Source organism: Sturnira hondurensis, unplaced genomic scaffold, assembly GCF_014824575.4.
Source record: "Sturnira hondurensis isolate 20B ecotype Veracruz unplaced genomic scaffold, ASM1482457v3 Scaffold0019835, whole genome shotgun sequence".
In the NCBI taxonomy this organism is placed as follows: domain Eukaryota; kingdom Metazoa; phylum Chordata; class Mammalia; order Chiroptera; family Phyllostomidae; genus Sturnira; species Sturnira hondurensis.
In genome coordinates this window covers 5,206,255-5,229,050 of record NW_028092466.1, presented here as the reverse complement: position 1 = coordinate 5,229,050, position 22,796 = coordinate 5,206,255, and the positions used below count along the sequence as shown (strand labels likewise).

Sequence of the window (22,796 nt, the reverse complement as noted above, 5' to 3'; positions counted from 1 at the left end):
TGACGTCACAAGGCTCACGTTGGAAGAAGTACGGCAGCAAATACCAGAAACAAAGAAAGATTGGGGCGGGTACAAAAAGAGAGGGGAAACGGGGGTGGTGGCTCCCAGCCCGAGTTCGCCCACCGTCACTCCTAGGACCCTAGACTCGCCCGGCTCCAGCGTCCCCCGCTGGCCGCGTCGGGGGCGGGGCCTCAGGGGCGGGGCTATGTGGAGCTGAGAGGAGGGCTGGGGTAGCTGAGAGAGGCCCCCTGGTGGGGCAATGGAGAAGCAGTAATCTCTAGGGGTATCGGGCACCCTCAACGGGGAGTCCCCTGGAGGGGCAACCGGAGGAGTGCCAGGAAGCATCAGAGAGGCGAGGCAGGCGCTGGCTGGCCCTCCGACGTAGTCTTGTCTCACGATTCTGGGCCCCCTTACGTCCTGGGGCAATTTTAATTAGAAGTCCTGGTTCCAGCCGGCCCACCGGGGTAGTAGCCGTTCACGGTTCCAGGCCCAACCAGCATTCTGGAAAGTTTGTGAGACACATCCTAGTGTCTGGCACGTACCCTGGCGGATTTAATATCCCCTTTCCTGAAACCTCTGTATCCGGGATGTCCAGCTTTGGGTCCAAGGGGCCCGGAGTACACAACTGACCCGGGATGCAGTCTGCGCTCCGGGTCAACTTGTACTCCCACAAACCCTCTGAGGATCGGCCCCATAGCATCCTAAAAACCAACAGCTCCACCGTGATGCATAAATCCCCCCATGCGGAAAAGTGAGGACCACAGCTCAGCTTGCAGTCAGCAAAGAACTGAGGGTTCCAGACTCGAGGGGGCAGGGCCAAGAGGAAAGGAGCAGAGTCCTGAGAACAAAAACAGTAGGGTGAGGGCAACTGAGGAGGGAATGTGAAGTTCCAAGCCTTTGGAAGTAGCAAGTACCGGGTAGGATAAATTGTGACTACATAGTACGTGGTTATCATTAGGTGTGACCCCATCCCCAGCCTCCACCTCTGGAACTGCAAAGGGGTAGAAGAAAAAGTTTTTGAATGACTGAAAGAATTAGGGAGAACTGTAAAGAGGGGATTATTAGAAGGTCCCCCTCTCCCATCCCCCCTTTTTTGTGTCCTTCCCCCACCGCAGGAGAAAGTCTCAGCCCTGGGATGAAATTAATATCATGGCCACCTACCACCCAGCTGACTAGGATACGGAACTATGACGGTGGATGAGCCCAGCACACCCTACCACACGTTGCTGAGCCTTCAGCTTAGCCCCTAAACCCACACACTCTCTTCACTATTCAAAGGGAGGGATGGACTGCGGTGGGGGGGGGGCAGGCAGGGGAAGAGGCAGAGAGGCCTCAGAGACTGGATAGTGCCTGATGTCCCCCCTCTCTGCACTGCTTCCTCCCTCCTGTGCAGGCTGAGAACCTGGTTGCAGGGCCTTCCCACACAGTGACTCCTGAGGCACTGGCAGAGAGGTGAGAATCCAAGGTCAGTAGGGATGTAGGAAATCTTCCTCCCTCCACTCCTGAACTCTGAGCCATCTCTGCTTTTGGCCCCAGCAAATGGGGGGATACTACATTTTTCAGCAGGCCAAGGCCAAGGTGGGAGAATCAGCCAGCTTGGCCCTGTGTATCACCTGACCCCAATGTTTTCTCCCTTTGATGTCCCCAAATAGACTCCCTCCCCCCTTCAGGTTTGCAACAACAGATAATTTCTGGCCCAAGGTCCTCCAGGGCAGTGATGACAGAAGCTCAGGGTCTTCAGACAACTTTCTCAAAACACGTGAGGTGGCGGCAGTTGGAAGGGGGGGAACTGAATGAATGGGGAAGTGGAGTGAACCTTCAGCAAGAGCGTGGCAGGAAAGCTGAGTTCTTAAACTGGCCCACAGATTCCAGTGATTTTGAGAAGCATTGCAAGGCACACTACAGTGAAGGAAATGTCCTCAAGACTAAGAAAAACCTACCCTTGGGTAATAATAAGAACAGCAGTGAGGGTAGTGAAAGTTTGGGCAGTGGCGGTCAGGGTGCGGTGCTGGACCCAGGGTCCAAGTGTGTGGAAAGAGGCTGCTGCGCAGGAGGACTGGTCAGAGGAGTCAAAGATGAGGTTGGCCAGGTGACCAAGAACCACATCCTAGAAGCCAAGGGTTAGTAGCTAACCCAAGGGTGGGATCCCAGGGACTCAAGGGAATTGTAGTCCAAAGCCTTCTCCACCATAGCCTGTCTTTCTCAATGGGCCTTGATTGGCCAAGGGCCCTCTGCCTGAGGGGGAGGTAATGCTGGGAGGTGACCCCAGGGAAGACAGAGAGGCAGCTGGAGTGAGTTCCCCATCAGGATAGTCCTCAGGGAAGTCTGGCTGGTGAGGAGGAGCAGAAAACCCAAGAGACCTGTGGGGGATAGAGAGGTCACTAAAGGTTTTCTAAAATGGGAGGAGATAGTAGAAGTATGACCAGAACCTGGGGCTTGAGCTTCTCCCCTGTGATTAGGGGGTGGTTTGAGTCTTATGGCCTGGACATCCTACGTGGCCATAAGACTCAAATTAATTTGGGTAACTCCTCAGATTTCTCTACCTTCAGAGATCAGTCCCCAGCTTCCACCATCATCATGTTGGACAAGGAGGCTGATCTGCAACAAAAGGAGTATTATAGCAAAGGTAAATACCTGAGGTGCTGTCCTCATCCAAAGCTTGAGGAAAACATGGAAGGTGAACAGCCAGACAGTGAGAGCTGGGCTGGGTCAGCCTGGGGGCGGGAAGGCTGAGAACCAAGAGACTGATAGATGCCCCAGTCCTGATCCTGTGATGCTTCCAGGCTCTGCAAGCCTAAACTGGATAAGCAAGAATTCCATAAGAACTGAGGTCCGTTTGCTGGACCACACGGGAAGCCCTCTTCGGGATCACAGGCCATCAAGAACTCCCTGACAGTGACAATGACACCACTGCAGCTCGGTGAGAGTACCAGGACACCATGTCACTGGACCTGGATCTTGGCAAGCTCCCAACCCCCAACCCCCAATCCTCTCAGACCAGTAGATTGGCACCAGATGCTAAGGCCCTAACCATCCTGGTGTGCAAGCCCCACATTTGTACAGAGAGAAACCAGGGAGGATCAGAAGTTGTTGAAACCCCCTCCAGCATGACACCATCTGCTGGTCCCAAGCCTCCTCCCCGACTTCTCTCCTCCCACTCCTATCTTCCTAAAAAGTGGGTCCCAAGCAGTGTTTGCCTAGTGTCCATGTCTGGTATCCAAGGGGCTGAACTGCTAAAGCCCAGAAAGCTCAGAGAGGGAACCTAGAAGCAACCCAAACTCCCCAAATCATTGCTGCACTAGCCACAGAGGGAAAGAGGGCGTGGGTAGGTTCTAGGGAGGCTGGGGGTCACATGAGCCAGATCTCATGCCTGCTGTAAGAAAACTACTCACCTAACCCCTTCTCTCCAGATGAATCCCTACGGCTTTGATGGACTCAGGAGGAAGAAGCCAAGCAACAGAAAATGTAGCCAGCTAGAAATGGGATGGGGGCCAGCCTTCCTCTGCCTTCAGCACCCTAGGGGTAGAAAATAAAAAGAAGAAGAGCAGGAGTCTGAGTGCTGTGAATTGGGGGCCCAAGAGGGACCTGCTCAGTCACTGAAGAGAGGGGAGGGGGGAGAGAAGGGAAGTTCACACACAGGAAACCACTAGCAGCCAGAGCAGAGAAGAAAGCTCGGAGTAGTCTGAGCAATTAGAATCTGAAAAGGCCCACCTGCAGCAGGGTGACAATAATTGACATGATTCAGTCAACCATAAATTCACTAATATTTTACTGTAACTCTTACAACCCTGGAGGCAGGGCTTGTCATCCCCATCTGGAAGATGGGGAAACTGAGGAATCAGAGAGCTTCCCCAGGGTCATCCAATCTCTAAGTGACAGAGCCAGGATTTGAACTCATATCTGCCAGGCCCCCAAAACTCTACCAGTAAAGGAGAAAGAAGCAGATAGAGACTGGCTGCCAGCAGGAAGATGCCGGTGGAGAGCCTCAGCGGGCGTGGCTGCGGCTTCTCTGATCTCAGGCCCCTCTCTTCTGCCCAGGCCCCGCCTCTGCCCCTCCCAGCACTGCCTGGAAGAGTGGGGTGAGAGCTTCTCCTAGGACACCCCTTCCCTTTGGGGTAAAGAATTGTGACCACCTCAGGCTCTATCGAGGAGAGAACCTTTTCTCCTTCCTCACCGACGCCCCTCCGGGGGGCAGAGAGTGCCTCCACCTGCATCCCCACCTGCCTGGCCCCGGGGACCGCTGGCTGAAGTGATCAAGCTGAGATGACAGTCAAGCTGGATTTTGAAGAGTGTCTTAAGGACTCACCCCGCTTCCGGTAAGTGTGTGCAGGTCTTGGGGGCAGAGGCGAGGTGGTCTGACACCCCCCAAAACACACACACACACACACACACACACACACACCAGAGTCCCTTCCCCAGGCCAGATGTCCTGGCAGGGAGTAGGTCTCAAATGGACCAGATCAACTTGTGGGCCAGAGGAGTATCTCTGCTATCAAACCCAGAGGGGGCTTCCAATCTCTCACCCCCAGAGCTGGCATTCCATCTTTCCTCTCACTGGGACCCATGCCCTTCCCCCAGCACCTGCTCTGGGCGGTTAGCAACTTCCTGCCCTCACCACATCCACCCTTCTTCTACCCTTCCTGCTCTGGTCTGGCCTGGGCCATAGTAGCTTCCATACTGTGGAGTGAGCGAGCAGAAGAGGGCTGGTGGGTGGGCCTTTTTAAACCACCAGCTTTTTCTGTCCATGCCCTCCACCCACTAACCCCAATGCCTGACGTGACCCTGCCAAGGTGAACAGACCAGATGGATCCAAACTTTGTTGCCTTGACACCATCCTTCCTTTCCCAGAGCCTCTATTGAGCTGGTGGAAGCCGAAGTGTCAGAGCTGGAGACCCGCCTGGAAAAGGTGACTCAGAATTGGATTAAAGTGAGAAGGGCAGAGCCAGGAAGAAAGTTGGAGACAGAGAATGAGTCCCAGGGATTAATGAATGCTAATCATGTAGGGTAGATATTTGGGGGCTACAGAGAAGTGAAAAGTGGATTTGTACCCTCAAGGAGTTCAGGATCTTGGAAAACAAGTCTCATTTGTGGACTTACCCTGTCAGCTCTTGAGCCCTTCATTATGTCAACCCTGGGCTATTGGGTAGAGCAAGATTATTTCTGCCCAGGGAGCCCACAGACTGACTGTGGAGGAGGACAGACCAGTAAGACACCTAAACACAAGTCAGTGAGATCTTTCCCGGCCACTGCGTGTGAAACAGTACATGCCTGTGTGCGTACACACACTCCCACCCTCTCACTGGCTCTATTTTTCTCTACAGTGTTCATCTCAATCTGATGTTACATATTTACTTGTTGTATTAGTTTTCTGTTGCTCTGTAACAATTACTACAAATGTAATAACTCCACACACATTTTTATCACAGTTTCAGTGGGGCAGGAGTTGGAGACAGCTTAGCTGCTCCTCTGCTCAGGGTCTCACAGGCTGCAATCAAGATGTTAGTTGAGGCTGCAGTCTCACCTGAGGCTCAGGGTTTTCAGAACTGATGCCCTCAATTCCTAGAGGCCACCAGGTCCCCTGCCATAGGCAGTTTACTTCATAGCACCTTGCTCCTTCAAGGCCAGCAGGAGAGTCTCCCTCATGTGTGCTGGCAAGATGGTGTCAATACACTGGAGTGTGATCGCAGGAGCGAGTCATCATCTTTGCCATGTGATGTGACCTAATCACGGGGGCACCATCCAGTCTCCTTGACCATATTCTACAGCTTAGAAGCAGGTCACAGGTCTCTCTCACACTCAAGGGGTAGGAATTATGCAAGGGCAGGAATCATCGGGGGTCACCTAAGCATATGTCTGTCATGCCGTTTTTTGCTAATTTTTTTCTCGTGTACTTTTTCTCACTACAGTATAATTGTCATGAGGAACTTTTATGTTTTGTTTTTGCTCTCCCATGGCCTGAAAGTTAGAGGATGGTTAACTGATATATACATACATTTAAAAAATTTTTATTTATTGATTTTAGAGGAAAGGGGAGAGATAGAGAAACATCTCCCCATAAATACGTTCCACGTATTTATGCAGTCATTGCTTGATTCCTTCTTGTGCCCCGACTGGGGATCGAACCCATAACCTTGGTATCATGGGACGACACTCTGACCAACTGAGCCATCGGCCAGGGTCTACATATATTTTTTAAATTAAACTTTTTCACTTGGAGTTAATTATAGATTCACAGGAAGTTACAAACACAGTACAGGGAGGCCCCACGCGCCCATCACCCAGCTGCCCCCAGTGGTGGCAGCGTTGTACATAACTACGGTGTACTGCCAAGACCAAAAAAGTGGTGTTGGCACGATGCAATGAACTGCCCACAGACTTTTACATGGATTTTACCTGTTTTGCATATACTCTTTAAAAATTTTTTGTGTATAATTTTTTTGTGTATACAGTGACACTTTGTCATGTGTATAGATTCTTATAACCAGCATCACATTCAGAATACAAAACTCCTCTCACCACAAAGAACTCTTCTGCACTACCTGTCTCGGTGATGCCCTCCCCGCCCCCTTCTAACCTGTGATGACCACTAGTCTGTTCACCAGCTCTTGACTTCTGTCAGTTCTAGAATGTTATATAGGTGGGATCACACAGTATGTGACCTTTCAAGATTGGCTTTTTCCTCCCACTCAGAATAACATCCTTGAAGTTATTCAAATTGTGTGTATTAATAGTATCAGTACCTCATTATCAATAGTTCATATATGAGTAGTTCATTCCTTTGCATTGCTGTGAACCATTCTATTGTGTGGATACACTGTTCACCACTAGTTAAGCCCTGTGAAAGTTTCTTACCCAGATAAAAGGGGCAGAGGGTCGTGGATAAGGAAAAACTGGACACTCAGTTCCCCAACGCCACACAATGGAGTTGTGAGCATCTGGGTCCTTGTGCCTTGTCACAGACACCCCATGGGGACATCTGATAAGGCTTGATCATGACCAGTTTTCTGACCATTACTGACCCTGCCAGCCACCTCCAGCTCCATTTCCCTGAAGCCTTCACTAGCTCTGAAAAGTGGTTTTCAGTTCAAAAAAGTTCACGGGGTCGAGCTGACAGGCTCCACAGTTACTTGCTCCATCCCAGGTACACTGACGCAGGCCAGAGCCATGTGGTGTCACCTCAGGGGCAATGCAGTTCCTGCAGGTAACAGGAACAAGGCGTCAGGAGACTTGACTTTGGCTTCTGGCTCAGCCACCTGGTTCTCCCAGGGAAACCCTCCTCGGGTTAGTCACTTGCCCCTTGTTTATCAAGCCTCCTTGTTTGTCAATTGGACCAGACAGAACGGGCCTTAGGAGGCCCCTAGCATGCGATTGCTACCCTGAGCTTGTGGCCTACTGATCAAGTTTATGAGGGGATGTTTAATGAGTGCAGAGTGGGACAAGTCCAGATGGCAAATACTGTAGGGTTTATACCAACTAAGAAGAGGGGACAGCCCAAAGGAAGGGGACAGGAAATGGGACAGGAGTGGGGGTTGCCACCAACTATGTTGGCACATGGCATGACTCCGTATTGCCCTGTTGCTTCCTAGCTCCTCAAGCTGGGTAATGGCCTCCTGGAAAGTGGGCGTCATTACCTTACTGCCGGCCGTGCCTTCATTGTTGGCATTTGTGATCTGGCCCGCCTGGGTCCACCAGAGCCCATGATGGCGGTATGTGTAGGGCCCGGGCCCAGTTCATGGTGGGATGGGGTCTGAGGTGAGGAGAGATCCTGTGAAAGCCAGGGGAGGGTTGATCTGGGGTATGCAGGTCCCAGGGCAGAGCAGGGCTGGTGCTGCCATCCAAGAACAGCCATACCAGGCTGGGTCTAAAGACAGGAGGGCCCCACCTGTCCCCATACCTGGTACTCTCTCTCTCTCTTTGCCTCTTCTTGCCCAGGAATGTCTGGACAAATTCACTCAGAGCCTGAGCCACAAGCTGGACAGCCACTCGGTGAGAGGGGCTAGGTAGCACAGGTCGGGGCAGTAAGGTTGGCTGTGGTCCTGACTCCAACCTTCCAATTTCTGCTTCTCCTCAGGAGCTTCTAGATGCCACCCAGCATATGCTGCAGCAGCAAATCCAAACCCTGGTCAAGGAGTGAGTGTTGGGAGGGAAACTAGTCCTCCAGCCCTTCCTGTTACCACAGGGGCCTTCCTGAATGAAGTTGTGAGACTAGGGGTTTCTGGTGGCCTGAATGCTATCCCCCATCCCAATATCCCCCTTGGAGTTCTGACTGTGCAGAGACTAACTCAAAGGTTGTGAGCGGGCCGTCTCTCAGGACTTCTCTGCTAGGGGCAGGTGGGTGTATCTGTGATTCTGGTTATCTCCCAACCCCCAGAGGTCTCCGGGGTTTCCGAGAGGCTCGTCGGGATTTCTGGCGAGGTGCTGAGAGCCTGGAGGCTGCTCTTACCCACAATGCAGAGGTCCCCCGGCGCCGGGTCCAGGAGGCAGAAGAGGCAGTAGCTTCTCTGAAGACAGCTCGAGCTGGGTACCGGGGACGGGCACTGGATTATGCCCTGCAGGTGCCTGCCCTCACCAGTCCTCTTGGAATACCAGGGCCTCAGTCACCTCAAGGCTAGAGAGTCCCTGGTGTGCCTTGGGAGGGGCACTGTGTTTTCGAGACTGACCAGAGGTATTTTTGGGCCCTCAGATCAATGTGATTGAGGACAAGAGGAAGTTTGATATCATGGAATTTGTGAGTCGCAGTGGCGGTACATGTTGGGGGAGAGCCTACTGATGGAGAACAGGAGGGAAAAGGGAAATATTGAGGGTCCTCCCTAGCTTTGCTCCCTGCCCACCTTAACCCCAGGTGCTACGTTTGGTGGAGGCCCAGGCTACACATTTTCAGCAGGGCCATGAGGAGCTGAGCCAGCTGGCCCAGTATCGCAAGGAGCTGGGCGCCCAGGTAGGGACCCATTAAACAGGCAGGTGGTAGAGGGTAGTGGGCTCTGAAGTGACTTTCCTGGCCTAGTTCAGGGAGACTTGGGCCATCTGAGATGCCCCTCCTATGCCCAGTTGCACCAGCTGGTCTTGAATGCAGCCAGAGAGAAGAGGGACATGGAGCAAAGACATGTACTGCTGAAACAGAAGGTGAGGGCAGGGGCTGCTGGAGGGAGACGGGGTGGGGGTGGGGGGAGGCATGCTTTTCTGCTCACAAAGTTGCCCTTTGACCCTTCTGTGCCCTCAGGAACTGGGTGGAGAGGAGCCAGAGCCAAGCCTAAAGGAGGGGCCTGGTGGCCTAGTCATGGAGGGCCATCTCTTCAAACGGGCCAGCAATGCATTTAAAACCTGGAGCAGGTGAGGAGAGGATACCCCAATTAGCCAAACCCATCCAATTAACTGTTTTTTGAGTTATGGTATGCTAAGCACAATGAGGAAAAAAGACAAACCTCTGACTTCAGAAAGCTTACATTCCATGAGCAAAGAGAAACAATAGTATAATAATTAAGTAAATGTATGTTGGAAGGTATGGTGGAATAAAATAATAAAGCAAGGGGTGTGGACTGCTGAGGAAGGATTGCAGTTTTAAATAGAGTGGTCAGGGTAGGCCACATGAGAAGGTGACTTCTGCGTGAATACTTAGAGGACTTCTGGGGGGAAATGTTGTAGGCCAAAGGAGGAGCCAGCTTGGCCAAGGCCCTGAGCAGCCTGCACTGTTAGAAGAACAGAGAGGAAGGTATGGGTGTGGACAGAGGAAGGGAGGAGGAAGTGGTAGGAGATGAAGTTGGAACCAGTGAGGGTGTGAATTATCCTAGGGCCTCGTCAGCTTCTGGAGGGATTGGGCTCCGCCCCGAGGATAATGAGGAGCCATCGCAGGGTGGGGAACAGGATGGCCATCTGCTCAGACTCAACTCCTTCCCCTTCTGGGGCCACTGCCAGCCCATGTGGGATCTTTGTGCACCTTAGATCATATATGGGCTCTTGCCCCAATACACTGAACCCCTTCCCCAAGATACTGCCATTTGCCAAAAAAAAAAAATTATAGCACTGGATTATTTGATTAGGAAAAGCATTTTACTGTCATCTGCTAGAAAGTTGTCTTCATAGATATATCAAATCTGGGTTGTCCAAGATATGAACAGTAGTACCGTTTAGACAGTCTGCACGACTGTCCACCCCCCTCTGGAACATCTCATGGGACATCAGCCCAGGTCTCTCCTCTCCGCAAGATCCTTATGGGGCAAAGGACACAGACCCTCTGCTGTCCCTGTCCCAACCCTATCCTGACACTGCCTGTGTCCAAACTCTACTTCCACCCCCTCCAGACGCTGGTTTACTATTCAGAGCAACCAACTGGTTTATCAGAAGAAGTACAAGGTGGGTAGTTGGGTGCTGGAGGCCCAGGCCCAGGGACACTCAGCCCTTGCTGTTCCTGGCTGGACATCTGCCTCCATGTCACCTCCCCCTGTCAGGACCCTGTGACCGTGGTGGTGGACGACCTGCGTCTCTGCACAGTGAAGCTCTGCCCTGACTCAGAAAGGCGGTTCTGTTTTGAGGTGGTATCCCCCAGCAAGTGAGTGCAGTCCCCAGGGGTGATGCTCTAACTTCTCTAAATCTTTACCAGCTGGGGAGGTAGAGCCAGTCACAAAGACATCCCTGGAGCAGGGGTCTGGAGGCCCCACATGCAGCCCCAGGCATTAACCCTTTGGCAGCTGGATCCTGGGGTAGCAGGGGCCGGGGGAGGGTATAGGGTGATGGCAGTATTTAGAAAGATATTACCTATTGGTGCAGAAATATTTCAGTATGACTGGTACCAGTTGAATACTAACTGAATGTCAGCCTGCCTATCCCGCCACAGGCTCCCCAGGCCTCAGACCCCTCCATGCTCTCTGTCCCCTTTCCTGCCCAGGTCCTGCCTCCTGCAGGCTGACTCGGAGCGCCTCCTGCAGCTGTGGATCAGTGCTGTGCAGAGCAGCATTGCCACTGCCTTCAGCCAGGCTCACCTTGATGATAGCCCCCGGGGTCCAGGCCAGGTACCTTAACATGGCGGTTCAGGGCCAGGCTTCCCAGGGGATAGGATAGCCCTTCCCCTAGGCCCCATAGCCACTCTTTCTTCTCCTGTCTGCTCCAGGGCTCAGGACACCTGGTCATCGGCTCTGCTGCCACCCTGGGCTCTGGTGGGATGACCAGAGGAAGGGAACCTGGCGGAGTGGGGCATGTGGCAGCTCAGGTGCAGAGTGTGGACGGCAATGCCCAGTGTTGCGACTGCCGGGAACCAGCCCCTGAGTGGGCCAGCATCAACCTTGGTGTCACTCTCTGCATTCAGTGCTCTGGCATCCACAGGTCACTCCCCAAGGCCCCAAGCATGGGCCCCATTCCTTCTGGCTGCAGTGGTAGGGAGAACCAAGATACAGCCCATCGCTCAGGCTCCTCCTTTCTCAGTTTGCCCTGGCTTCCTCCCTTAGATTCTGGCTGTCACTGGGCACAGGCCTTGTCTGAGCCTGTGGGGCACAGGTGGAGGTGGGCTCAGCCTCTCAGTGTCCTGGTCTAGATAGGGTAGGGGGATACCCAGAGTAATTTATTGGCTTAATTGGAGGAGGTATGAAGTCAGGGCTGCAGAGGATGGGTGAGCCAATGAAGAGCAGAAAGGAGAGATTGTAAGGCAAGTCTGTACGGCCCTCACCCTGAGTCAGTCTGGTAGGAGGGAAGGGGAATGGTGGGAAAGAGTTGTCTAGACCAAAATGCCAAGAAAGAAGGAAGGTGAGTAGAGGGGATGAGTCCCTTAAAATGATATGTAGGAGAAGAAGGGAGAGAGGATAGTGAATAGACAGGATCCTGCCAGATGCAGATCAAGGCTACATGGCCCCAGCTGCCCCGCTGCCTCTTGGCCCAGTGCCTCTGTGCAGCCTCCATGCAGGGTCTTGTCTTCAAGTCTTTTCAGGCACAGTGGCAGCTCCCCCAGCTGCTGCCTCACACAGGGCCTGACTTTCACTCTGGTCCTCCAGGAGCCTTGGAGTTCATTTCTCCAAAGTCCGGTCTCTGACACTTGACTCGTGGGAGCCGGAACTAGTGAAGGTGACTTGGGATGTTATGAAAAGTTGGGGGTAGGGTGGGGTGAGGACAGGGCTGCAGAGCCCTAAAGGCTCAGGTACCACCCCCACCCTACCTGACTGTCTGCCTCTGCCTTTGTGCCTGAAGCTTATGTGCGAGCTGGGAAACGTAGTCATCAACCAGATCTATGAGGCCCGTGTGGAGGCCATGGCTGTTAAGAAGCCAGGACCCAGCTGCTCCCGGTGAGGCTGGGGGGAGGGGCTGGGGTTGCCCCTTTTGTGGGAGGGAAGGGGGCCTAGAATGGGAGAAGGGAAGACTGTCCCCATCTTCTCCCCTCCAGGCAGGAGAAGGAGGCCTGGATTCATGCCAAATACGTAGAGAAGAAGTTCCTGACTAAGCTTCCTGAGATTCGAGGGCGAAGAGGTGGCCGAGGGCCCCCAAGGGGGCAGCCTCCTGTGCCCCCAAAGCCTTCCATTAAGCCCCGGCCAGGGAGCTTCAGAGCCAAGCAAGGTATAGGGTTGGTTGGGCATTCACTGTGCACCTGCTGTCTGCTCAGCACTATGCCAACCTGGTGGGGTGGTTCAGAGCATAAAGCCCTTTGAGACTGTTGGAGGAGACAGGCCACCAGCACTGGTTTTATAAGGTGAGAGTTCTGGGGGTAAGAGTGAAGAATGGGAAGGATCATGGAGCTGGGAGTAGGCGGGAGGCTGTATAAGGGTGTCATCTGCATGAGAAAAGTCGGAACTGAGAATGGGCTAGGGTCTCCAAAGGCCTGTGAAGGCGGTGTGCTTGGCTAGAGCAGGAGGAGCCGAGAGAGCTGAGGTGAACCTTCAGTGAGTCAAGCCACCCACAACATCCCAGCCAGTCAGAGTGGTTGAACAAGAAGAGGTGAACTGATGCTCCCCAGCCCTAGGGGCCCCGCACCATACTCACACATACCTCCACTTTCCACAGCAGCCCCAGAATCTTGAAGGCCTCCCTACAACTGAGAAGGGACCTACCCCATTACTGTATCAGGGGGCCTTTGCTGAAGGTTTTCTTCCCAGACTCAAAAGTGATTCCCCCTAACAGAGCCACCCTCTGATGATCTGGTTAGCCTGCACCCTGGGGCTCTGCTGTTTCGAGCTGCTGGGCATCCTCCATCTCTCCCCACCATGGCTGATGCCCTCGCCCACGGAGCTGATGTCAACTGGGTCAACACGGGGCGGGAGAATGCCACACCACTGATCCAGGCCACAGCTGCTGTGAGGGTCTTGCCAACCTCCCCTCACCACCCTAAGACTCCTCTTCTTCCCTACTTCTGACCTTCTTACCCGTCCCCCCACCCCATAGGGAGTGATAACCAATAGAGACTGCTAAGAGTGTGTGGTTTGGAGGCAGACAACCTGGGTTTGAATCTAGGTTCTCACCACTTATATTTATGAACTTCTCTGCCTCAGTTTCCTCATCTGTGAAATAGGGATCCCATACCTCATTAGGTTGTACTGTGGATATAATGTATGGATACATGTAAAGAGCTAGAGCAGAGCCTGACACCTAGCTGTGGCCCTAAACTCCTAATCCCACACCCCACCCTCCGAACTGACCCCAATCTAAAAATCTATAAATCTGCCTCTAAAGATGCCACTCTCTCTCCTCATTCTCCACTTCTCTATGTAGAATTCTCTTCTGGCCTGTGAATTTCTTCTCCAGAACGGGGCGAATGTGAACCAAGCAGACAGCCATGGCCGGGGCCCGCTCCACCACGCAACCATCCTTGGCCACACTGGGTAGCTCTCATCTCTGGGTGGCAGTGATGATGGCCTTGGGGAGGAAGGTTCCAGATGGGGTGAGCTGCTTACTGAATCTGGCTGTCCTCTCTAGACTGGCCTGCCTATTCTTGAAACGGGGAGCTGACCTGGGAGCCCAGGACTCTGAAGGCAGAGACCCTCTGACCATTGCCATGGAAACAGCCAATGCTGACATCGTTACCCTGTAAGGATGCCGAGGGGCGGGGCTAGTGTGTGCACCTTTCAAATGGGTGTGGCTAATGCCAAGAACCCAACTAGTCAAGGAAAGCCTGGGGAAGGGAGGGGTCAGCTCTTGGATCAGGCAATCAACATGATGCTCCAACGTGCTAAGTGGGGTGTGGAGTAGGGACTAGGTGGGCAGGGTACAAGGATGGTGAGCTCATCCTGAGAGTCACCATGCATCAACTTTGTTAGGTGAACAGATGAATAAGCAACCCAGCTCAAAGGACAGGAAGTTAGGGTGGGGGTTTGGTGTGCTTTAGATTGTCATTCATTTTTTAACTCCCTCCCCTTTAGGCTCCGATTGGCAAAGATGAGAGAGGTTGAAGCTGCCCAGGGCCAGGCAGGTAAAGTACCTCTCTACCCCACCCTCACCTGGCTCATCATTGTAACTCTGGGCTTCTGGCCCCTGGTGACCTGTACCCCTAATGTCCAGCTTCACTGATTAAGTCTAGTATTTATTTACTCAGTAAATACAAACATATTGTGCATATTCCACACACCTCAAAACAGAGCCTCAAAACAGAAAAGGCAAGGGCTCTGCCCTGAGCTCAGGTGTCTCCTTCACCCGCTGTTCTCAGCATACTCCCCTGAACTAGGTGACCAACTGTCCCCCCTTCCAGCCCTTCCTCCCTCCCCTCAGGAGACGAGACATATCTCGACATCTTCCGTGACTTCTCCCTCATGGCATCCGACGACCCAGAGAAGCTGAGCCGGCGTAGTTACGACCTCCACACGCTTTGATTCCAGGCCTTTGAGGTCCTACGCCCCCCACCCTTCCTAACCCACCACCAGCCTGTGGCCATTAAAGTCTTTGTGCTTTGCTCTTCCCTTCGTAGTTCATTTATTGGGCGCCACCTCCGGGCCCGCAGGGGGTTGGTCGCTGTAGCTCCCGGGATGCAGAATGGAAGTGAGTTTTCCAGCTGGAGTCATACTAAGGGCGATTCTCAGGCAGTGGAGTGGCCTCAGCCCTAGCACAGGGCGGCCCTGGGGCGGGGCTCTTTGGGGAGCTGGCGTCCGGCCGGCCGGGCTGGAGAGACTGGCTAGGCCACCCCGACCCAGAAACCTCCCCGGAATGCGGTGGTTCAGCACCCGCCCCCTCAGAAATTCTCCACTGGAAAGAGAAGGAGGAAACTGTCGGTCCCAGAGCCCCGGAAGGCCGCGCCTCTGTTTCCTCAGAGTGGCGAGGTTGGGGACTCCCGCCCCCAGGGAGCTGCAGACGTGAGGTCTGGCACACCTGAGACCCGTGAGGCCGTCGCGGCCACATCCGGAGGGACGCGAAGCGCCGCCACCGGAGTCACCCTCTGGACCCCACCTCCGCTTGCGTCCGCAGCCCAGCCCATCCTCCCAGTGTCTCCAGTTCGCTGTTCTCAGCTCCCACCTCCACCAGAGCCCTGCGTGCCCCACGGGGGCGGTGGGCGGAGCTGTCTCTTAAAGGACCAGGGGCTGCAGCCCATCGGCCACTTGTGGGGGCGAAGAGGACTTCAGCAGCTGCCGAGGCACCCCGGTAAGGCGTTAAGGCGGTGGCGCCCGGGTCCGAGACTCCCGGACGCTTCTATCAGAGTCCTTGGACAATCGCAGCTACGACTTAGGGTGCATCCTCGCTCCCCAGCGGGTTCAGAGGCACCTCCGCCATCAGCTCCAGGGAGCCCCGCCTCCATCTCTTGGAACCCGCGCCGGAGCCAGGCCAAGACCAGGCCAGTGACTGGCCCCGGAACCCTGCGTGAGCTCGTTCACAGAGACAGCGATCTGCCTGAGAACTCGGAAGCTGGACCCTTCTAAGAGTCAGCCTTGTGCTCGACCGTCACCTGCTGGTTAGATTCCGGAAAGCCACTATCTAAAGACCACAGAAAGGAATCTCAGACCACCCAGAACTGAATGCGTCTGGACCTAAACCTCTCTTCTTCATGGTCTTTTCTGTGCTCTTTTCATCCGTTCTCCAAACCTTTGGGCGTTTCTGTGCCCGGAAGACATCCCGCACCACCAAGGTAGCTAGGGTGCGCCCCAAATCTTGCTGCCTTGTACTCCAGCCAGTGCCTCCAGCATAGAGTCTGAAACTTACAACCCAATTCTGCACACCCAGGAAGTTCTGCCTTTTCTTCTCTTCCGGTGTCTCCAGTACTCCCCAAAATTTCCCCTCCTCCTGTGCCCTCTTCACCCCCCTCCTTTGGGGGCCCCGTGACCCTGAATGTGGGGGGCACGTTATATTCCACTACTTTGGAGACCCTGACTCGCTTCCCAGACTCCATGTTGGGGGCCATGTTTAGGGCTGGCACTTCCATTCCCCCCAGCCTCAACCCCCAGGGAGGCGGCTACTACTTCATAGACCGAGATGGCAAGGCCTTCCGGCACATTCTTAATTTCCTGCGGCTGGGCCGCCTGGACCTGCCCCTAGGATATGGGGAGACAGCCCTTCTCAGGGCAGAGGCTGACTTCTACCAAATCCGGCCCCTCCTAGATGCCTTGCGGGAACTGGAAGCTTCTCAGGGTGCCCCTGCACCCACAGCTGCCCTCCTCCACGCAGATGTAGATTGTAGCCCCCGCCTGGTGCACTTCTCTGCTCGCCAGGGCCCACATCACTATGAGCTGAGCTCTGCCCAGGTGGACATCTTCCAGGCCAACCTCTTCTGCACCGACCCAGAGTGTCTGGGTGCCATGAGGGCCCGATTTGGTGTGGCCAGTGAGGAGAGGGTAGAGGCAGGACCACACTTTCGTCTGGAGTGGGCCCCCCGCCCCATGGAACTGCCGGAAGTGGAGTACAGGAGACTGGGGCTGCAGCCACTCTGGACTGGGGGGCCAGGAGAGCGACGCGAAGTGGTGGGCACTCCGGGCTTCCTGGAGGAGGTGCTGCGGGTGGCTCTGGAGCATGGCTTCCGGCTAGACTCTGTTTTCCCTGACCCTGAAGACCTGCTCAATTCCAGATCTCTGCGCTTTGTCCGGCACTGAGCTGAGAGCTGCGAAGACTGCCCTCAGTTTGACTCTAGGGGAGTGGAGGGGGAAAAGAAGAGAGAGCAAAGGGGACAAATTTTCCCCAAAGCCTCTCCCTAGCTCTGCTTTAGGGGCTGTGAGAGCCAGAGGTCCCACTGCACCTGACTGGAGCCCGGATGTGGACAGGACTTCCCATGCCCAAGCCCACGGAGGGCTCACAAGTTCTACAGAGGGTATGGACTGGTGCCAATGCTGGGAGGGATGGGGAAGTTTCCCCTGGCTTGTTCTCACCTGAAGCTGGAGACCTTGGTTGGAGCTCAGTATTCAGGGGCCTGGAAAAGTGGGGACACTTCTCTGCCTATGCTGGGCCTAGCAGAACCATGCAGGAACACTGAGGTCTGGGAGGAAGAGGAACTTGGCACTGCTCTAATGTGGTCTCCTGGACTGTGACTTCTCCTTCTGGAACTGAGTGGCCTGGCCTGAACACTCTGAGAAGCCAGAACACTCTGGAACATGGGAAGAGAGATTCTTTGCTGTGTCCCAAGCCACTTACTAAGGGAGACAGAAAGGCTACACCCCACTCTAGGCTGGTGTAAGGGATCTAGGAGAATCCCCACTAACTATGGGGTAGAGCATTCCTCTGGAGATCCAAGTGTTTTAAAGGATCTGTTACTGATGGTGGAGCTGGCCATGGGAAGGAGGATGGCATCTTCTTGGGCCTTGGCCTTACTTCCTTCGTGTGTGGATGTGTGTCAGCCTGTGTCTGACTGACGTGTGAGCCTCTGATGTCCTGGCTCCCATCCGTGTTGCTGGCAGTGGTGTGTGTGCTAGCCTTTCTGTAGTCTACATGTCCAGGCCTGTGTGGGGTTAAGAAATCGTTTGGGTACTGGGTGTGTCTATGGGTGTGAGTAGACTGAGAATTAATAGCTTAACCACAAGCAGCATGTGTGTTTACACACACATGTGCATTTACATTACCACATGTGCAGGCAGAGCCGGTTGGGATTTGAGTCACTAGGATCTTCCTGGTGAGAGAGGTAAGAGAAATCACGGGCTTAGCAGGGCCTGGGAGGCCTTTATAGCATTATTGGTTGCTAAGGCAATCATAGGCCTGTTGCTAGGAGACTGCTGAGGAAAGACCCAAGGCTGCCCAAGGCAGAGAAGAGCTGAAGGGAAGAGTTTGGGAGAGTCGGGGAGGATATGGGAAAGGATGGGATTTCTGCATCACTGAAGAGATGGAATAATCATGAACAACTTCTCTGGGAGTCACTTATTATTTATCACTCACACGAAGAAAAATAAAGTTGCTTTTGGAACCACAAACTTGTAAAGGCTGCTGAGGGCCATGTTGGGGGTGCTGTCCCTCTTGCTGCAGAGAAAGTCCTGCTTTCTCTGCCCCTCTCCTATTAGAGATGTCTTCTCCTGGTCCTCAGTTCCTTGGGCCCAGGTTTACCCCAGCCAGGAATGGAGCCGTGGCACTATTTTGGAATGCTCTAGAACCTCCGGCTGTTCTGGAACACTCTACAACATTCTAGGCAAAGGGCTAGAACCAGGATCATAGAGCCTTCACAGCCCAGGTGGGGCCAGCTCCCCTCCAGCACCTCCCATTGGGCTTCATGTGGATGCTGGTACTTGGTGGGGCTTTCCTGGCAGCTGCCCAGGCCTGTGTCTTCTGCCGCCTCCCAGCCCATGACTTGTCGGGCCGTCTGGCACAGCTCTGTAGCCAGATGGAGGCCCAGTGGAAGGACTGTGAGGCCTCCTGGAACTTCTCAGGCTTTGCCTTAGGTAAGTCTGCACATCCAGGGACGAGCCCATCAACAGTCAACCCCCTGACCCAAGCAAAGTAACATGTGACTTCCCAGATGTGCCCTTCAGCTGTCACCTCAGTCCACAGCCCTCCCTGGACTCACTGACCTCTCCCTCTGGGAGAGCTTCTTTGGACCTTGGGAAAGTCAAGAATCTTCTGGGCTGGTGAGGAACTCTCTGGTCCTTGCCCATCTCCACAGATGAGGTGTCCATGAACAAAGTCACAGAGAAGACTCACAGAGTCCTGAGGGTCATGGGTGAGGTCATTGGGGAACCTCAATCAAAGAGCTTGGATGGGCACCAAGGCGGGGCATGGGAGGGAGGAGCTGGGCAGGCAAGGAAGGGGGGGCCGCTGGAGACAGGACGGCATGCCTAGGGGGTGCTGGGTGAAAGGGTGAAAGGGTGGCTGTCACCTGGTACTCTTGTGGCCCTGGGCAAATGGCTGCTTCTGCGTCCCCAGAGATCAAAAGGTCTTTCTCCTCACTCCCTTTATATTGGCAATGGCTTCAAAAGACCAAGCTTCCTGAGTACACTAGAGAAGGTACTGGTAGGGGGAGGGATCAAGGGGTGCCTAGGATCTTGGGCAAAAGGCTATGTGGCTGAACTGCTCATCTAGGCCTCCCCCACCCCGCTCCTTGTCTTTCATTTCAGCTCTTTGCACTCCTGCCTGTTGTGAGTAGAAAAGGAAAGGGTAGTGAGGACAAGGGGTTCGGGGTACCTGAGGAGAGCCTGGCAGATAGCAAGAGCCCGTGGGATCCTCTGGAAGGGTGGAGTCTGGGCTTCCCCCGCCCAGCTCTGGTCCTGCTGTCTCCTGCAGGGGGCAGCACCATCCTGTACAACTGTTCCACCTGCCGGGGCTTTGAGGTGCACTGCTGGCCCCAAAAACGCTGCTTTCCAGGTCCTTACTCCCCACCTTGCCTCACCTCACCCAGATCTCTGAGCTCCTAAGTTCCCCCAGTGTCAAGGGTGGGGTCCTCTTTCATTGTTTCCTGGGTTCCCTGCAGGAAGTCACGATCTTTGGGAAGCCAGGATTCTGGTCCTCTCTGTCTTCGGAACTGTCCTGTTCCTGGGTGTCCTGAGCCTTGTGGTGGAGTGAGTTGGGGAATAAGGGCAGGAAACAGTCTCACCGCCTCTGACCCACCCAGTACCTCCCACCACCCATCCTTCCTCTTTCCCCGCCAATCCCCCTCCCTTCCCTTCCCAGACCTCCCACTGCCATCTTCCCTCAGGTTCCACCTCCTTGAAGCAAAAAGGGACTTATGAGGATGCTGACAGATCCCAGCCTCCAGCTGTAAGGAGTGTACCCACAACTTCCACTTCCCTTGAGGGGGGTAGCCAGCCCCTTGGTTCCAGCCGCGGAGATTCAGTCTTCCAGACTCTGAAAGTCAGATGTCCCTACAATCCCACTGTCAGAGGGCCTCCAGGAACCCGGGCAACCACAGCTGGAAAGTTTCTTCCTGCCTGCCCTCACCCAATCGGATAGGGCAGTCACCAATGCCAGGAAAATATCTACAGAAGGAAAGAATCCCCTCCACACACACTGCCACTCCCACACCTCTTTCCGCCCGTTCCCGTAAAAGCGGGGCCTGTTTGCCCCAGAAGCTACTCTTGGCTCTCCTGTGACTGACTGGGAATCCGGGAATGAGTGTTCTGGAGAACTCCCTCCCTCTCTGAGTGAGACCACATCAGTCAGTCTGCTGGCGTGCTCTCCCTCCATTTAACATTGTGAAGCCCTGGCCTCCCACAAAGGCTTCCCTCCTGCCAGGCCCAAGTAAACTTGTTGTGAAATGGCCTCCACCCCTGCCTGGGCTCTGTCTGCGACTGGGGCGGGAGGACAGGACACTCAATGAGCACACTGGTTCTCTGCTGGGGGGGGGGGGTTGCACCCCAGGAGACATTTGGGGACATCTGGAGACATTGTTGATTGCTTTGATTGGGGGCAGATATGCTATTGGCATTTAGTGGGTAGAGAGAAACAGGGATGCTGCTCAACATCCTGAAATGCACAGGAGAGTCCTCCTCCACAAGGAATTATCCATTCCAAAACGTCAATAGTACATGGTTGAGCAAGCCTGGTGTTTCTTCCCCTGGCTGTCAGGAGTTTGGCTTTTCTTGTCTCATGAGAGATGAGACAAGAAAAGAGACGCCTGTCATCAACCACAGGGCCTAGCCCCAGAAGGGATCCTGGCCCTCACCTGGCTCAGTGGTTTTCAAATTGGGTACTTAGAGGCTCCAGGGTCAAGGTTCTCAACAAGCGGTACATTGGAGTTACCTGGGAAGCTTTACAAATTAGCCATGCTTGGATCCCATCTTCAGAGATTCTGAGGTTAGTGGTCTCCTATGAGGCCTGGCTAATCTAACTTACAGCCAGGTGGGAACCACTGGTTAGGGTGTACCCATAAAGGTCCTGGGATGGGAGAGAAATGCCTGTGTCTTTCAGGAGAGCCCTTCCATGTTGTTTTACATGTTCTAGTCCAAACCCGGCATTACACACACACACACACATGACCCAGAGATCATACAGCAAGATTTTACAATCGGCCCAAGATCATACAACAGCTCATTCATCCACTCATTTGACAAGTACTTAGTGAGTGCCCACCACACACCAGACAGCATCAGTGCCCAAGCTGGTGTGGGCAGCTGCTCCTCCTGGCTGCCCAGGCAGCACAGCTCTCCTCTGGGTTGCACTGGCTGCCTTGCACTCTCTTACGCTGTACCTTTATTCCCAGGTTCAACATATGGGAGCTGTTCTTGTTTTCACACTCAGCATGCAGTGAATCAACCACTTCTGCCTATTTGTGAAGGACTTCTACCAGATCTGTCCCCACCTCCCACCCTATGGCGCCCAGCCGGCTTTAGAACCATCTCACGTGAACTTGTCTGCCAGATATGCCATCTGACTTTGCCTGCTCCCCTCAAATTCATTGCACCCTCAGGGACCACACTGGTCTTAAAACTCCACATGCTCACAACCTCCTGTCGAGCATCAAATGATGGTTAAGAATTTGGGCTTTGGAGTGGAGCTTCAGATCCTGGCTCTGTCTCTTAGTGAATCTTGGGCAAGTTATTTAACTTCTTGATTCCTGTTTCTTCATATTTTAAATGCAGATTGTGTGTTTCAGTGATTCTGTTTTCACTGATTCTTATTTTTCCTGTTTACATTTTAACATCTTTGAAGAGTCCATTTTAAATTGAAGACATGCCATAGCATAATGATATATATTACAACGGATGACATCTTAAACTCAATGAAATGCAGCAGTACTCATCTTACAGGATTACCATGAGGTCCAAATAAGTTCATATAAAATAGTTGGGACTGTGCCCAACATGTAATGAGCCCTCATTAATCATTAGCCATTATAATCTCTTAGTTAAAATCTCCCCTAGCCCTGGCCAGGCAGCTTAGTTGACTGGAGTTTCATCCCGTACACCAAAAGGTTGTGCGTTCGATTCCCAGTCAGGGCACATGCATGGGTTGCAGGTTTGATCCCTGATCAGGATGCATATTGGAGGCAACCAATTGAGGTTTCTCTCTCCCTCTAAAATCAGTTAAAACATATCCTTAGGTGAGGATTCAAAAAAGAAAAAAAAACTTCCCTACTTCCTAGTTCTTTCTTATCTATGGGATATAGCTTTGGCCCTTTACCCTGACATTCAAGGCTCTCCATGAGCAAGCAGCTCCCCTGTCTTATTTCGCCCTCAGGGCAGACCTGTCCAAACACAGATCAACCTGGAATCTTCACTGGACTGCCTCACGGGCACTCGGACTCCACACATCCAAACCCACCTTCCTTCCCGCCCCACCACCCTCTTGTGATCTCTCCCAGGCTTAATGGCAGTGCCAGCATGTCATGGATATCCTCTTCCTTTCATGCCACTTGCTTGCTTCTCACCAATAAGTGATCTATCTTTGTAAGGTTTCTCAGAACCCAACCCCAACATGTCCCTGAAGCCTGATTCTCTTAGCTCTGCCCACCCACAGCTGCTCTGAATCACTCCTAGTTGGACACTGTTTTCTCACAT

General features: G+C 53.6%; 3 protein-coding genes across 6 annotated transcripts; all 3 read left to right on the top strand.

Annotated features, from left to right (window-relative positions):
* The first annotated feature begins 1,668 nt into the window (after positions 1-1,668).
* Positions 1,669-14,864, top strand: ACAP1 (ArfGAP with coiled-coil, ankyrin repeat and PH domains 1). Of its 2 annotated transcripts, XM_037028132.1 has the most exons (24): positions 1,669-1,759; positions 2,784-2,920; positions 4,039-4,316; positions 4,849-4,906; positions 7,587-7,706; positions 7,933-7,986; positions 8,072-8,130; positions 8,372-8,555; positions 8,684-8,728; positions 8,843-8,938; positions 9,049-9,123; positions 9,221-9,330; positions 10,299-10,350; positions 10,446-10,546; positions 10,883-11,006; positions 11,105-11,316; positions 11,979-12,048; positions 12,172-12,266; positions 12,365-12,534; positions 13,096-13,268; positions 13,684-13,793; positions 13,888-13,998; positions 14,331-14,380; positions 14,677-14,777. In XM_037028132.1, the coding sequence occupies exons 3-24, from the start codon at positions 4,264-4,266 to the stop codon at positions 14,775-14,777; spliced, it is 2,223 nt and encodes a 740-aa protein (XP_036884027.1). In that variant the 5' UTR covers positions 1,669-1,759; positions 2,784-2,920; positions 4,039-4,263. The 2 variants fall into 2 exon arrangements, with proteins under 2 accessions (XP_036884027.1, XP_036884029.1); XM_037028134.1 differs by lacking the exons at positions 1,669-1,759; positions 2,784-2,920 and having other exon boundaries at positions 4,264-4,316; positions 14,677-14,864.
* Positions 14,865-16,094: 1,230 nt separating this feature from the next.
* KCTD11 (potassium channel tetramerization domain containing 11) lies at positions 16,095-18,284 on the top strand. The gene has a single exon (XM_037028136.1). It carries the CDS (start codon positions 16,281-16,283, stop codon positions 16,977-16,979), a length of 699 nt encoding a protein of 232 aa, XP_036884031.1. The 5' UTR covers positions 16,095-16,280; the 3' UTR covers positions 16,980-18,284.
* An 82-nt stretch (positions 18,285-18,366) lies between these two features.
* On the top strand, positions 18,367-21,848 carry TMEM95 (transmembrane protein 95). 3 transcript variants are annotated; one of them, XM_037028135.1, is made up of 7 exons: positions 18,367-18,746; positions 18,968-19,024; positions 19,228-19,308; positions 19,419-19,439; positions 19,585-19,665; positions 19,772-20,058; positions 21,500-21,848. In XM_037028135.1, the coding sequence occupies exons 1-6, from the start codon at positions 18,578-18,580 to the stop codon at positions 19,861-19,863; spliced, it is 501 nt and encodes a 166-aa protein (XP_036884030.1). In that variant the 5' UTR covers positions 18,367-18,577; the 3' UTR covers positions 19,864-20,058; positions 21,500-21,848. The 3 variants fall into 3 exon arrangements, 1 of the variants encoding a protein (XP_036884030.1); XR_005063938.1 differs by lacking the exons at positions 18,367-18,746; positions 18,968-19,024; positions 19,585-19,665; positions 19,772-20,058 and having other exon boundaries at positions 19,188-19,308; XR_005063937.1 differs by lacking the exons at positions 18,367-18,746; positions 18,968-19,024; positions 19,419-19,439; positions 19,585-19,665; positions 19,772-20,058 and having other exon boundaries at positions 19,188-19,308.
* The last annotated feature ends 948 nt before the right edge of the window (positions 21,849-22,796 follow it).